The 16,395-nt window shown below is 36.0% G+C and overlaps 1 protein-coding gene across 3 annotated transcripts in view; it reads right to left on the reverse strand.

The window, feature by feature from the left end:
* The window catches only part of ESYT2 (extended synaptotagmin 2), an 82,152-nt gene that overhangs the window by 11,896 nt on the left and 53,861 nt on the right, over nucleotides 1-16,395 (reverse strand). For 2 of the 3 annotated variants that reach the window (XM_061996175.1, XM_061996172.1), the window contains exons 8-15: nucleotides 13,342-13,462; nucleotides 12,571-12,747; nucleotides 12,046-12,128; nucleotides 10,726-10,774; nucleotides 9,983-10,072; nucleotides 9,359-9,454; nucleotides 2,808-2,870; nucleotides 818-892 (exon numbers count right to left, since the gene is read on the reverse strand). In XM_061996175.1, the coding sequence (XP_061852159.1) occupies nucleotides 818-892; nucleotides 2,808-2,870; nucleotides 9,359-9,454; nucleotides 9,983-10,072; nucleotides 10,726-10,774; nucleotides 12,046-12,128; nucleotides 12,571-12,747; nucleotides 13,342-13,462 (754 nt within the window). The remainder of the gene's footprint in view (nucleotides 1-817; nucleotides 893-2,807; nucleotides 2,871-9,358; nucleotides 9,455-9,982; nucleotides 10,073-10,725; nucleotides 10,775-12,045; nucleotides 12,129-12,570; nucleotides 12,748-13,341; nucleotides 13,463-16,395) is intronic. The other variant, XM_061996174.1, reaches the window with a different exon arrangement.

The raw sequence follows: 16,395 nt of genomic DNA on the forward strand, positions 1-16,395 counted from the left end.
TCTTACAGTTGTTCTCAGTCATTGGATGTGTTGACTTGCAGTGGTGTTCTGAATCTGCTGCTTACAAATGAGGAATATTGGTTTGCAGATGTGACTGTCAAGAGCAGCCTTGGCTGCAGTCACCTAAGATCATGCAGCTTAAGATTGTGGAGCTTAAGATCGTAGGGGCATGAAGAAAACAAATAGCAGAATAATAGCCTTGGAGTTCATAAAAGCATATTTCAACTTGCTCTAGGAAGGGATTCTGTGATTGTCTACCTTGGAGGAAAAAGGAGCTCAGCAGTGGTAGCTCAAAGCACAAAAGTGGCCCATATCTCAAAGCAAAAAAAGCAGCAGATATAACAGTGAAGTAGCCTGGCTAAATTAAGAGCTCCTGAGAGTTACACAGTATTTTGCATAATCTAAGGTCCTTCTGCCTTTAAGCAGAAGATTCAAGCTGGTGATCTTCAGCGGTCCCTTTGGACCTGGGCATTTCTCTAACTCTGTGATTTTGTCAGCTTTCAAATCTCGATCAGTATTTTGAAGCCTGCTGTTTGCCTACACTGTTATTTATATAATCACCACTGTAGGAAACCCAGTTGCAGATCAGAACCTGCTGTGGAAAGACATCTAGAAATAGTTAAAAAACTCTTCTCTACTCATAGACAGTTTAACTCAAAGAAACACCCCTTCAGTCCTTGGCTTCTTGTTGGCAATTCCAGTTCTAGTGCTACCTCTTAATGCAGTCTGTATGCTCAATGACTTGATAGCCAATGAAAAGTACATAGAGCTACCAAATGTTTGTAGACAGAGCCAAGTATAAAGAGGAGGAACTTACCTTACTTTCCTGTGCCTTATGTCCAACTGACAGCAAAACAAGTGGGTTGGGATTGCTGTTTATTTTCTTTCCTGACTGATAAGGAAAAAGCAAAAACTTTGCCTTCAGAATAAAGAAAAAACACTCTCCACTGAAACTTAAAATATCTGCATCTTAAAAATACAAATCATGTGCATTCTACTATATGCTTATCTATTATTCTCAGTATTTCAGTCAACAGGTTTGAATGGCAGAGTGGCTGGTGACTGCTGAACACGTTAACATGTAGGCATCCAGCCACCCTAAATACATTTGAGCAAAATGCTACAAATAAGCAGGAGTTTTAGACTCCTTTCCACTTTCTCTGCATATAATTGGTAAGGTACAAGTTTTTATCCTTTAACAAGCATTACAACCCCCAAAGCTAATGAAGCAAAATGAATATTGCATGCAGATGGGAGATACGGAGAAAGCACAAACTTAGGAATCTCACTTCATTTACACTGCCGTAGTATTATTAATTTGAATGTAATATCAGAACATTGATATTCAACCCCCTTTCAGTATGGGGAGAAAGAAGATGCACTATAATGTACCTGGTGTATATTTCTACAGTTTACCAAATATTCATTATTAGAGAGTCAACCCTCTGCCACATCTGAGCTTTGCTCACCAGTTGTATAGCATTACATCAAACTGCAAAAATAAACATCAGTTTAAAACCAAATTATATACACAAAGGAACATTCCCAACTACATGTTTCTTTCACAAAATTTAAATTAACCTAACAAAAATTTAACAGAAATCAAAAAGTTAGACATGAAAGTTAATCATCTCAAGCGGTTGTTAATGCAGTTTAGAAAGACTAGAGAATATAGTATCTGTGGTTAATAATATACTTTGAATTCTACCACGTAAGAAATTGCCACAGAGTGGGTATGTAAACAGAAAATTAGTACTTAATGCATGTAAGGCCACCATTACAACCAAATGATTCAAATATTTTACATTTCTAAATTAAGAATAAGGATATTTTAGATACTTTGGGATCTGAACTTACATTTTGGACATCAGACTTCCCCTAATATAACTCGACTTTAATGTGACACACTAAGAATACTTCCCTTCAGAAAAAAAAGCTGTGAATTAAGCACTCCTTTCTTGGATGAATGCTGCGTTTTTTTTTTCACTTCTTATTGAAAATATTTGTCTCTCAAAGGCAACAGAATACAAAGGTTTAAGGAATGGAGTCAGGTTACACTCTAACTGATGGTGCTTAAAAATGATAGTTGACATGGGTTTCATATTTTCTTCATCCATAAAATGTGCCTAAAATTTCTTTTCTTCATTAAACAATGGAGTGATAGAAACACCCTTTTGCTTATGCTGATATGTAAATATATGTAATTTTAATTCATGCTAAATACACAGCAATACGTACATATATATAACATACCTCCAACACTTGCTACTATCAGACTCACTGTTGACAGTCTATTAGAGACTGCCTCTTGTCCAGGCTCCTCCATCTGAGAATTTGGCTTCTGCCTTCCAAGTTTGCCACTCAAGTTTATGTCTTCTATACCAAAACCTGGGCTAAATTTATTTAACATTTACATAAAAGATGTAAAGCCTTCTAAAAACATCTAGTAGGAATAAGATCCTTTAATAAAATCAATCTTTGGCATGTTTGAGTCATTCAGAGTTGACCAATAAAGCATCACTCTATGTAAAAGATGTCTTAGCTTTCATGTCAGCTTTGTTCTTTAGGACTATTTTTTCCTCAGTCTTCTAAATCCAGTCTATACTCACTCAAGTGATCTAAAACTCAAATTACCCAGTACTTTGCCAATGTCTTGACCACTTCTTGAAACCAAACTTAAGTAGAATGGAATTGCTCTAAATATGTGTCTGTAAATAGAAATTCCATCCATGGTTGGATGTGTTGCAGCCATCTGTGCATTTCCAACTACTTTTGTGACCTTAAATGGATAACTATATTAGTTTTACCTTTAGGGCTTTCTGAACAGCAGCCTTCTTCAAGCCATCAGGGTTAAATTCTAATGGATTATGCTTTTAAAGTCAGGAGAGAATGAACACAGGAAGGGTTAATAAGTCATGCAATGAGGCAATTTCACTAGGTTAATTATGACATGACAACATAGGACAAAGTGGGGAAAAAAACAATCTAAAAGAACACTAAAAATCTTTCAAACAAAACAATGAAGGAACCACCACAAAAACAACAAAAAAGCCTGACAAAACGTCTCTTTTTTTCCCCCCTTGTCCTTGCTGAATGTTTATATTCTGCTTTAAAACTAATATATTCCCTTTCAGTCAATTCATATTTCCCTCATCATTTTTTTTTACCATGGTAAAGAAACTCAACAAAACAGACTTTACTGAATGCCTGGTATTTACAGACTGCCTTCTGAAGGAATCTTTTTTAAATTTGGGGTAGTATACTGTGACAACATAGAAGTTTCTCTGATTATAAGTCAAGTAATCATGTAACCAAGTCCTTTTATGGGAAAAATTACAATGCTTAAAGTACTGACAGGATTTTGGTCACTATAAAAATCAGAGTTGTTTTGAGCCTCTTCAGCAGATGAATGATGTGAACACTTCACGCTAACTAGAATGAAGGTCTACTACTTCACTCAGCTGAATGAAGCCATGCAAATACACTAACAATAGGAATTTGAACCGGAGAAAACTTCTGATAGCTTTCCATTAATTAAGCAGATATTGACATTTTATTTTAAGTACAATATATTGATCTTCAAGTGACACGTGTAAAGTACAAAAAATGTTACAGAAAATTTGCATTCAATTCATAAGAGGGAATTTCAGGAAATACAGTTTTGGAAAAAACAGACTTCAAACTCATGTACTTAAGGCTGGCAATTTTTTTTTCAAGGGAGAATTCTGTTTTAAAAGTTGTAGTATGTGGCAATAAAAAAAACTGCATAAGGACCTTTTTAAACATTCTGGTTTATGGACAGGAACTGGTATTATTAACACTCTGCCAAAAGAAATACCTTCCTGAATTTGAATCCACAAGTGACTAAAATTTGTAGAGAGAGATTTAACTTCTATGCAGAAATACTTTTTTTTTTTTTTTCATTTTCTTTTGGATTGTCAGATCCTGAAGTCAGCCAATATGTAAGATGAGATTCCTGGCATTCATCTTTAAAGTGACTGCTTTGGAATGAACATACAGGATCATGCAACTGGTAAAAAAGTCAGAAATAAGTTTTGGCTGTTTTGGAGTGATTTTTTTAAAGATAAAATTTAGGAATCTTCTACAGCTATTTATCTGATATGTTAGGGACTAACTATTGTACTTAAAGGCCTTCAAAGATGAAGACTGCATAATATCCCTGTCATATCAATCCTAATGTTTGACTATCCTTTTCATTAGAACATTTTTTAATGTCCAAAGGTATGTTCCTTGCTGGAGTCTAAGCACTGTTTCTTGCTTTCTGACAAACTTAAAAAAAGTCACTTTGTCTGCAGCAGTCTTGTATCATTTCCATCTTTACTTTCTAAGGCAAAACTCTCTTCCTCTGCTAGCCATGTGTACTGCTCGTTATCATCACGCCTGTCCTCCAGATGGTAAATTGTTGAGTACAAAATCAGGGCTTCAGTACTGGCCAAGTAAAATAGAAGGACTGGTCCATACATCTTACAGGCTACATTCCTCTCTTCTATGTTTGTATTTCATAACAATATGATACAGCATGACTACAGATCTGTTTCTGTAGGGGTATGCATCCAGACAACTATTTCCATCCCATATTTCTATTACTACAGTGACCACCCTCTAGGGAAAAGTATCTTATTTTTTCAGATTGTATCTGCCTTTCATCAATATAATTTTGAATCCCACACTGACCCTCAACTTACTGGCCATTCTGTTCTTCACATTTGTATCTGCATATTCAACACACTTCTCTTTCCCCTCTATAGTACTTTTTCAAATAATTTTTGAAGTCAAAACCAAATCTATGTGATCAATTACAAAGGTAGGCAATCAGTGATTCCTGGACATTGAACATGTCCCAGTTCCTCTGGAATCATAGCATGGGTAGGCCAAGGGGGAGACTAGCTAGGACAAATGTTTAAGCCAGACTTCAGATTTCACGGGAAGGAGTTGCAGGTCCATGGCGATGGTGGCTGAAAGGTTGGGCAGGAGGAGACTATGAGAATAAATTGAATTGTTCAATATAAAAAGCCAAGAAAAAGTCTTGCTATGATTCTGAGCGTCTCTGAAGTCACAGGGAAAGGGGATGGCTATTCAGGAAATGTATTGATAACCAACACAGTGGAATAAATCAGATTTCAGGTCATCATTCTGCAACAGCTAGTGAGATTTGCAATGTCCTAATTACAAACCCATAAATTATACCACAGCTAACAAGCTGGTGTGATATTAAGTCAGATCCTAATTCAATATGTTTTAGAATAGGACTTATTACATCTGTTGACTCACTAAGTCTTGCTTGAGGTTAAAATGTGGCTTTCAAAGTTTCTAAATCTGTGAGTTCATCCTCAACTGATAACCAGAATACAGTCACTGATCTGTAAGAGCTGATTTAAAAAATGGATAATTTATAGATACAAAATTAAAAGAAAAACTGTTCTGAACTAATGATGACATCATAAAAATAGCATTACTCACTTTTGAAAATTATACTAAGAACAACATTCACACTTTGTAACTTCAGAGAAGTCAGATTTAGATGGGTAAATGTCTGAGTTGGGTGTCATGAATTTACTTTCCCAGTAGTCAATAAAACTGTTTGGAAGGGAATAGAGAGCACTCGAGACATTTCTCTCCTTATATAAAGGAAGCTCCCTTTTTAACACCACCGCCCAAAGTAACTCATGTTACACGTCAATCAGATAGTTGAACTTGCAGGTGTGAATGTTTGCGTAATACCTCACATTTAAAGATGCCCTGAAAACCAGATGCAGCTTTATGACTGCTGAAGCTGTCATTATTTCTGGGCTACTCAGTCCTCTCATCTCTCCTGGCCTCCAGTCATAAATCATGCTGCAAGACTAGCACCCACGCCACTGCAGAACAAGGCAGTTAATAGTGCTGTGGGAGGAAATCATGACCTGGCTATCTTAAAACAGTTGCTCTTCCACTCTGACTTACAGACTGCTTCGGGGATTTGGAAGAGTTTTGACTAATGTCTCAATAGATGCTGTTATATATAGATGACATGTTCTAACATACATATTCTAAAGATCAAGAAACATCAAGCTACACTCTTCGTCAAGCATTATTTTTGTTATAAATTACTATTTGGACGTAGCTAGTATTTTTATAACTGAAGGAAACATCAACTACTTATCAGTTTTAGTACCAAGATAACTGAGGCATAGCTTACGAACTGTGCTTCTTATTCATTAAATTAGTTAAATTTTAACAAGATTTGATAATGGATGTAATATTTTTAATACTTCAAAATTAACTTCTGTGCAGAAACTAAGAAATAAGGGCCACAGAAAAGGGTTTTGTTGGGATTGCAACGTAGGGAGGAAGGTGGTTTTCAATCAAGGTTTACAATAGAGCCAAAAGTAGCCAGTCAGCAATAAATTTATCTTTATGGTGTACCCACCTCTCTCTCTATTGTGTTCTCATTCTGACACCCAGGTTGTGTTTATACAATCAGCACAAGATATATAGAGGCTCAATAGTATGTAATCATCTTGTAACAGTAAATTCTAGCAAAAAATGTTAACTGGTAGCTCTCCCTTGCCTGGATTTTCCTGACTACAGACTAACTTAATAAAACAAAAAGGAGCTTGGGAATTTGCAAAACAAAGAACATCATGGAGTGAAATAGAATTTACAAGGGAATTTATAGTTTGGGGAGCACAAAGAAACACATCCATTTTTAAAGCAATACTTGAACCACTGTGGAGAGGTTGCAAGTTCTTACAAACATTGAGTGTTTTATCTTTTAAAGAAACTACAAGGATTGTTTGTAATAATTACTAGTTTATTTTCTTTGCAATAAAAGTCAACAATTCATGAGCACATAGTGTGCCAGTATAGTATGCATTTTATCTCTCAATCAGCAATTTAAGCTAAATATAAAAGCTTTTAAAATAGACTTATCTTGGGTTTTTTATGAAAAAAAGTTAATTACTTACCCAATGATATGCTGATCAATTAAATTTAAGTAGCCTTTAAAATGCAATAAAAATAGCACAAAAAACAATGCACACTTGGTGAAACCATGCAGCAAAACAAATTGCATGCTCTCATTCTACTAGAGTGAGTGGCTTTAGTAGCACTAATCCACACTCTGGCAGATAAAAGGTACAATAGAAATAATACCAGAGAACTCACAAATAGTGCTCTATAGAGTGAGGTAGTGTTTTCACAAAAGACTAGTCCCGATGCTCTCCTCTCTTTTAAGTATCCACACCCAAAGTTTCCCTCGTAGATACTCTTAGGAAGATGGAAATGGAAGGAGAAAGCAGAGTGATGGGATTGTGGCAGAATGAATGCATAAGCAGCTTTACTACATAAAAAAAGTTAAGGAAAACAGTCAAAGGATTCCAGAGAAAACAGCAGATAAACAAAAAGTAAGTAAATATTTGTCATTACAAATAGCTTCAGCTGTTAAATGCATCAGGTTTTGGATAATTTTAATTTAACACAGTATTATTTAACTGTTGTAAAGTTGTAAATGGAATTTTCCAGAGTTCAATGTTACCACCACATTCATTAGAACACATTTCTACAAAAGAAAAATATTTGAAATTAAATACTGATTTGTAGCAACTGCTTTTCTGGACTGGTAGAGGAGGGGGGAAAAAAAAAAAGAGGGTTAAACAGGTCCCACACTGTGACTGTCCTTATTCTCTACACACCAAGGCAATCTTGTACTGTCAGAACATCAGACTCAGCAGCAGGAAATCTTGGATCATGCTCCCAAATTCAATAACTAGTCAGCTTTATGCAAAGAACTTCCCCTTTCTGTGTTCTAGAGATCTACTTATTAAGACACTGAAATTAAAATACTGTGTCCTAAAGCAGGCAGAACTCAAGACTTGCAGCCTAACCTTTCTGAATGAGGGCAACAATGTTACAGAACGTTTAAAACAGGAAGGGTAAAAACTAAACTTAGGACAAAGTCTCTTGAGTGTTTTACCTGAGTAGCTAATCTAATATAAAGAAGCAAAGCATTATGGAAAAAGTGGGAAATTATGGATGAGAGAACTTTAAACGATTCATTTGAAGTAAAAAACTTTAGTGTATTTTAACAAATATATTGAACTTTTAACAGTCTGAGTAAAATCCAGCAGCTGAACAAGAAAATACAGAAATGGGTTCAATACAGCATACAGAACAAATGGCAGACAGACTTTTTCTGTGTGTTGCAGTATTCTGAAACTGATGTTAAGTACACCATAATCCTGTTCTATTTCTGCTTACTGTCTACTCTCTACTCTTATTCTGCTAAGTTACAGAGTTCCCTGAATTCAATGTAGGAAGATTAACAAGATCATGCAAGACTATTCCAAATGAGCTACATCTTTTTAGCTTTTGAAATAACCTATAAATACTATTTCCAGACACTGCTGCATATACCCAGGAATAGACATGAAATCACTCTTAAGTGATGTAAATTTTTTAGGCTACTAGGGTTTCATTTGTTACCACTTTGTTTGATACAGTATTTTAACTGAATTTAAAGATGAGTGGAAAAATTTGCAAAATGCATTAAAAAAAATCTAGAGCTTGAAAATTTTATTCTCTGATTAGTATTTTAGGCATCACTTCTAGAATTTCTCATGTAATAGCAGTGTTGAAAAACAGCAAATCCCAGTGTTATGTTACACATATCTATTTAAGGTAGGGTTTATTTTATTACTGCTATAATTTACAACTAGGAAAACTACTTTATAACCTGAAATAAACTACAAAACTGTGTCTGTGCTTGTCATAAACAAGCTATTTTGCAGTCCCGCAATATAATCCATATAATGACAGAACCACTACATATTTTGGTTTTATGTTTTGCACAAGCAAATAAACAACCAAATGACAACCTGACAGAAATCTTGTACGAGTATTCTGTTACTAACACCAGCTGCACAGTATTAACTTCACTGTGAGGATTTCAGTACTTTCAAATCTACCACTGATACCCTAAACTAGCACACAAGTTTACCTGAAGTCAAGGAAGTGGGCCTTTTCTCAGTTAGTTCTTTAAAATTCATCATGCTAATCCCATACTATTTATGGAAAACACAGTGCAATGAAAACATGCAGCCTGTCAAGTCCAGGAAAGGAGCATTCTTTAAAGAAAAATCACAGTGATTAGAGAGTAACATTTTACTCAAAATATAACTATAGTACTGCACCATTAGAAATGTGGACCTTACATTACACGTTTTGAAACGAGAGAAAGTGTAGAAGACACGGCATTATGTGTGTTAGTAAAGCAGTGTGTCATACTACCAAGCAAGACATGCTGGAAGTACGCAGAAGATACCCATGACAAAAGGGTATCCATAAGAACGTAACTTACGGGCAGGTTTCTTGCTGAGTCCAAATAAAGAATAAGCAATGCAGAAGAAAGCCCATCATTGGCTTGGTCTTTATCAGCTCTAATGCTTGTTAGCACCTAAACCAAACACATACTGTAAGCCTTTCTGAAAGTCAAATAATATTATTATTTCTCTCCCATTGTTGAAAAGTATTTTAAAAACATCTCCTAAATGCAAACCTTCACAAATGTACACTAAGAAGCATAAGAAGTAAGTTTTCAAAACTCATATATTTCAAACCCATTTTTATGGAAATTTCCACCCCATTTCCTTTATTTTTTCCCCCCTCTTTTTTAGACTGGACATATTATCCTATTATATCCAGGCTTTATCTCACACGCTAATGAAATGTTATCTGATATTCTAAAACTATAACATGAAGAGAAAGGACAACCCCATGCCACAATAGTACATTGCCAGTTATGACTGATTTGAGATTTATGAAGACAAACAGCTTGGAAAAAAGTTACAGCTTTCTCCAACTTCACAACAGCTAGAGAATTAATTACGTACTTAACAAAAAAAATCAAAACCCAAAACAATACCAAAAAACCCACCCCACAATAATTAAGATTAGAATAAAAGTTAATGTATTCCTTTACTACCTTGTCTAGATTTTCAGCATTTGGCATCAATGTGAGCCATTCCAGTTTTAAATGCAATTTTCCTTTGGACACTTCATCCAAAGTAAACCACTAAAATTCAAGCAAAGCAATGTGAAATAATCTGACACCAAACAAATACATGATTACAATTATCTCTTCAGGACATTTAGGAAATACTAAGCTCTACTAGTGACTTTATAGAGCTGAAGTCTGCATAACCTGAAATAATACAATTGTTTAAAATGTCCTATTTCACAAAACAGAATAATAAGAAGTTACAAAGGCCTCTATGTTACATGGTAAAAGTATTTTTAAAATATCAAGAGAATCCTTTAAGTTCTATAAAGATGTTCTGAAAACACAAACCGTACATGAATTACTATGAAAACTCTTTACACATAGGACAAAAACCAATCTGGTAAGTCTAAACAACAGTTAGACTACACAATTAAGTGTTCTCCTGAAAGAAAAACCTCCTGTCAAATTTATATTACTGTTTTTTTTGCATTTACATCCTAGTAACCTTAAAATCCAAAGACAGAAGAAAATGCATTATTCTTCAGTTTTCACTAATTCAGGTACTCCTTAAACCCCTGTACTGGTCATTAGGGAATCTATTTCAATAGCATTAAGGTTATTCATGCACATAAAGGAATTGCCAGGGGAAAAAAATAAATACATGCAAGAACAACTACACATACAATACTTGCGTTTTCTAAAACCAAAAGTTACTGAATACTTACCTCATCTAGAAGACGCTCCTTTTCAACTTCAATTAAATCTATCATCAAACTAGAAAAATATGAAGAAAAAAATCAGTACTTTAGTCAAGAAGCAAAAATTCTGATACAGAACTCAAACCCCACCCTGGGCTTGCTGAGCATCCAGGCTTCCACTGAGATCAAGGGAGCAGAAAACTATTCTTTTAGTCCCTAAGAGAGGAAGAAGTAGGGGATGAAATGGCTGAAAGAAGATGAATGCAGGATAATAGAAAATATGCCCACACTAGAGCCCATTTTGTAGTTATGGGGGCAACTGGCACAATATGGCTCACATATACACAACCAAACTCTCAGAACAGTGACCACATCCAAACTACCCACTGGAAATAGCCCCTGGACATAGGCTATGACCAAATTCATGCTTTGACATTGTCTGGGAGAGTGCTAGTTCACACAAGCTAAAATTGTAAGCTAAATCTGCTAAAAATCAGACTGCGTGCCAGTGCATGAACATTTCACATGGCTTTTTATTTTATTAGTACTGATGTACACATTATGCCACTTTCCCCCCCCACCACTTCAGTGTAAGATTAGGGAAGCGCAAAGAAAAGAAGCCTTCGTACTACCTACTTCTTTATTTTAATGAGAAGAGAAGTAGGTACTGTTGCGCCTGTTAAGAGAGAAGGAGCTGGAAAGATAAGGGAGTTCTACTCTGTATGGGAAGCAACAATGGGAAGCTCCAAAACTCTGCAAGAAATAAAGGTGACAAATTACTGGAGAGAGAAGCTGACTAAAACCCCGAAATGTTTATGGGTAAACACTGAAGGTAGGCCTATGGAATCTAAAAGTGAGTATTGTTTGCAAAAGCATTACATTTTTTTTCTTTAATCAAATAGCTAAGATAAGCTCTTAGAAACTATGAAGATGAAGAAGATACGCAGTTGTAAAGCTATGGCAATTTTGCTTGAGGAAATAATTAAGACTTAGTGCTAGCTTACAAACATTAAAGCAGACAGGGTACAATTACAATTAAAAAACAAAATAAAACCAAACCAATCCCTTTTTTTTTTCCCTGAGTATTCATAATACTTACCTTATTTCAAAAAAAGGCATATATACATATAGATATGTATGTACAACACAAAGCATTTTCATATACATATATTTACATGTATTAAGTAATTAGAGAACTAATGACAACCATAATTTTTAAAAGGTAATTAGTCTATAAATACAGCAATGTGGCAGAACTACAACTGCAATAAAACACAAAAAGAAAAATGTCAAAATATTTCACCTCTTTTCAATATCTACAAACATTGCATTCTCCATAATATTTACCTTCCCAGGAAGTCATCTTTATCAGGATCTTCATCAAAGAGCTCAATCTCTAGCTCCTGGCCTGGATGTTCATATACTAAGGCCTGGAATACAGTAAAATGGCACTGTCAATAGTAAAACCAACTAGCTTTGTTAAATGGCATAGTAGCAGTAAAAGACTGAGCTGCAGGGCCTTTATGTATCATCATAAGCATCATGTATCATATGTATAATCATAAACATCAAGAAGCAAATGCTTTGATGCGATTTAATGAGTAGAGCAAGTAGAAGAGCTTTTCAGATGCAATTTGCTAATTTCAGCTTCAAGTGATTCGACTGCTTTTCAGAATTACTGATTTTTAGTCTATTTTTAAAAAGTATATACACATTGATGGAGAATTTCTGGTTTGTTACAACTTTGGGCTTTTAGAGAAAGGCATCAAGAAGACATAAAGAAGCTCCTTGAAGAAGTTCTCAGAGTATCTTCTTTAATAAAAGAAACTTTAGATAACAGCTTTGCAGAACACGCAGGGTTATTGGTTATACCTCATAAACTTCATTCCATTTTGGATTGAGGTTTTCTTTGATGACCTTGCTTTGGAAAATCTGGTTGCCTACACGGATGATTCCATAAGGATCTGACTTTCCTTTGACAATCCCTTTTAGGTAAGTATCTTTTCCTTCCAGGTCCTGAGCTTCGATGAAGTGTATCCTTAGAACACCCTGGGAAAGATGAATTTAGGTAGTAATCTGAAAGCTTCCGTGTCACCACAGTTTATGCAATATCAGTTTTATCATTTCCATTGTGACTTATTTAACAAGAAAACTTAGTTTGGACACACAGTAAATGATAGGATGTCAGTGATGATCCACATACACAGCAGACTTAACACTCAAGAGACTCCTGAAAGGAAAAACTGTTATCAACAAATCAGAAACATGGCAGTTGTATCGAGAAACAAGATGGTACTGGAAGTAAATAGCCATAAATAGTATGACTTTCAAGTGAAGAGCAATAATAATAACTTACAGCGGCAATACAAAACATTTGCTACTTATTTTTTAGTCTATACACCTGAACTGTATTTTAGTAGATTCTAGCAAAACAAATAACCCTTCTTGACGTTACTATGAAACATTAACTCCACAGAAATTATTTATAAACTAAATTAATTACTTTAAGTGCCTGGATTCACAGTAACTTGTACTACTACAGTAATTGCACTTAGAAATTCACATAAATGTGCATATCTTTAACAATTACTACTAAGAAAAAACTAAATATTAAATTATTAGCATTAGCAGAAAGATGCTCACCTTTGGTATAGGAAACCGCAACTGAGCAATCTGTACTTCACTGACAAGGGGGACTGTAATTCTATTTGGAAGCACCAGGTAGTTGGAGATTATATCCAATATTATTGTATCTGATAAGCCACTGTTGGGGAAAATAATCCTCAATTATTTCATGCAGATTAAAGATGTTATGTCATACTAATGAATTCCTTTTGCTGTTTAATAATCTAATTGGAGAAAATATTTTAGCCGAGAGGAGGCTGAGAGGAGATGTGATCACTCTCTACAGCTACCTGAAGGGGAGTTGTAGTGAGGTGGGGGTTGATCTTTTCTCTCCAGTGATGAATGACAGAACATGAGGAAATGGGTTCAAGTTGCACCAAAGGAGGTTTAGATTGGACATTAGGAAAAATTTTTCACCAAGAGAGTTGTTAAGCATTGGAATGGGCTGCCCAGGCAGGTGATGGAGTCACCATCCCTGGAGATATTCAAAAGATGCTTAGATGAGGTGCTGAGGGACATGGTTTAGTTTAGTGACGGGCTTGGCAGTGTGAGGTGAGTGGTTGGATTTTATGATCTTAAAGGTCTTTTCCAACCATAACAATTCTATGAATATTTGCCTCTTGTGGGCAGAATAGGTATCTGGCTTTTAAACAGGCTTTCGGTTGGTTTTTTTTCCAAAGAAAGGATTATTGCCAAAATGGCCACCAGGTGGAAGCAGCTGACACTGAATATCAGAAGCCACAGAGATTAACATAAAGTTCTTGCTTCCCTGCCACCACTAAACTTCCTCCCTCACCCCTGCCTTTTAAATCCATCCAGGGTTAAAGACTATTGCCTACACTGACTATAACCAAGAAAATGTTTAGTGTTAATCTACTTCTGTATTTCAATAATGATTTAACTCTCCCTCAAAGACTGTCTAACCATTTCCGTATTGTTATAAAACAAGTTGTCCTCTTGTGCTGAGAGGACTCCATCATTTAAAACAGAAACACAAAGAAAACACGCTTGTGGCTGAGTAAAATATAGCCTAGGGAAGAAAAACAGGTTTTGTTCTGGCAAAAAGGGAGTGGCAGTACAATCACATTGGTAATGAATCATTAAAAAAAACAACCCCATATCCCTCCACAAACATAGAAAAATATTTCCTATGGTACGAGTTCACAGTTTAAGTCTGAACTGACAACAAACAAGTAGACTGTCAGACCAACATCACCAGTTACATACACTGCCTACACTAGCAAAAAGGCAGAATGAGAGTGGTACAATTCACCATGCAAGACAAGTACTCAGGAAGATTTTAGGGCTATGTACAATGATTCAAAGAGAAGAATACAAAGATAAGTGAGATACTCTGAACTGAAGGTACACACTCGATGAAGCTGGTAGAGTTGCTTCAGGAGTGAACAATATCTTCTCCTAAAGACCTAAATACACTTTAAGATTATCCTGTTACAATGTTTATGAAATTAAGATGCAGATAATTTTGATTACTTAGAACATTTTCAGATGAAGCACTTTCATGCATTCAACTTGTCAAGTTTTTCTGAGACTGAATTTGCAGTTGGGAGTAGCTCTGACTCAGCTGCTATGCAATACAGAAAGGTAATATAGATTACATTTTCATTTGGAAAGCAAATCTTGTGGTGAGCAATAAACATAGTATGGTAGAGATGGGTAACAGAATTAACTCATTAAGCACAATTTGGCCTATTTCAAATTCTCACTCATCTTTCATGCCAGAGACCCGCAACCTGTACAGCCTGCATAATCTTCGCTGCCCACTTCCATTGTAAATCTAGATAAATTATGATACATGATAGAATATGGCTGACTTTTTAATGGCATCAAGTATAACAGAAACAGAAGAAATTCAAGATTGGATTGAGATCAATAGAGAGGTTGGAGTAGACTTCAGTTCATTCACTTCAAGAAGCAACAGTGGACAATGCTAAAGCATTGCTCAGAAGAAGTAAGTTGTCTCTCCACTTTAAGAAATAAATTCACATCTGTCCTAAAGAGGAATCTTCATTCCCCATTCCTTTCTTGCAGTTTATTAAGTCAGATTTACAGAGATTTTCATTCTACATGAACAATGAATCCTGTAAATTTATAGTTGGAATAATTCTTAGAACTACAAGGTGAAAATCACATTATTTGAAAACTAATAGGTTCCACTGGTTATTACTGTAGTATACATTGTTTTTCAAACTTTTACAGACTCGCTACACATCCAGTTTTCAACTTACACACAATAAAGTTTCCCTGAAACGAGCCAAGAAAATCACAGAATGGTAGGGGTTGGAAGGGACCTTTAGAGATCATCTAGTCCAACCCCCCTGAAGAAGTAGGTTCACCTAGATCAGGTCGCATAGGAACGTCTTCAGGCAGGTCTTGAAGACCTCCAAGGAAGGAGACACCACACCCTCCCTGGGCAGCCTGTGCCAGGGCTCCCTCACCTCAACAGTGAAATAGTTTTTTCTTATATTTAAATGGAACTTTTTGTGTTCCAGCTTCATCCCATTACTCCTTGTCCTGTTGCTAGATACTATAGAAAAAAGGGATGCCCCAACCTCCTGACACCTATCATTTAGATATTTGTGAATATTAATAAAATGCCCCCTCAGTCTCCTCTTTTTTAGACTAAACAGCCCGAGTTCCCACAATCTTTCCTCAAAAGGAAAGATGTTCCAGTTCCCTGATCATCTTGGTGGCCCTGTGCTGGATTCTCTCCAGCACTTCCATGTCCCCCTTGAGCTGAGGAGCCCAGAACTGGACACACAACTCCAGGTGAGGCCTCATCAGGGCATAGTAGAATGGGAGAAGAACCTCCCTTGACCTGCTGGCCACACTTTTCTTGATGTACCCCAGGATGCCATTGGCCTTCAAGAAGGCCAGTTTATTTTCAATCAGGACTCCCAGATCTCTCTGCAGAGAGTTCAACCCCCAGCCTGTGCTGGTGCATGGGGTTGTTCCTACCCAGATGCAGGACTCTGCACTTGTCCTTGTTGAACCTCATGAGGTTCCTCTCTGCCCAACTCTGAAGCCGGTCGAGATCCCGCCGAATGGCAG

Source organism: Colius striatus, chromosome 5, assembly GCF_028858725.1.
Source record: "Colius striatus isolate bColStr4 chromosome 5, bColStr4.1.hap1, whole genome shotgun sequence".
Lineage (NCBI taxonomy): Eukaryota > Metazoa > Chordata > Aves > Coliiformes > Coliidae > Colius > Colius striatus.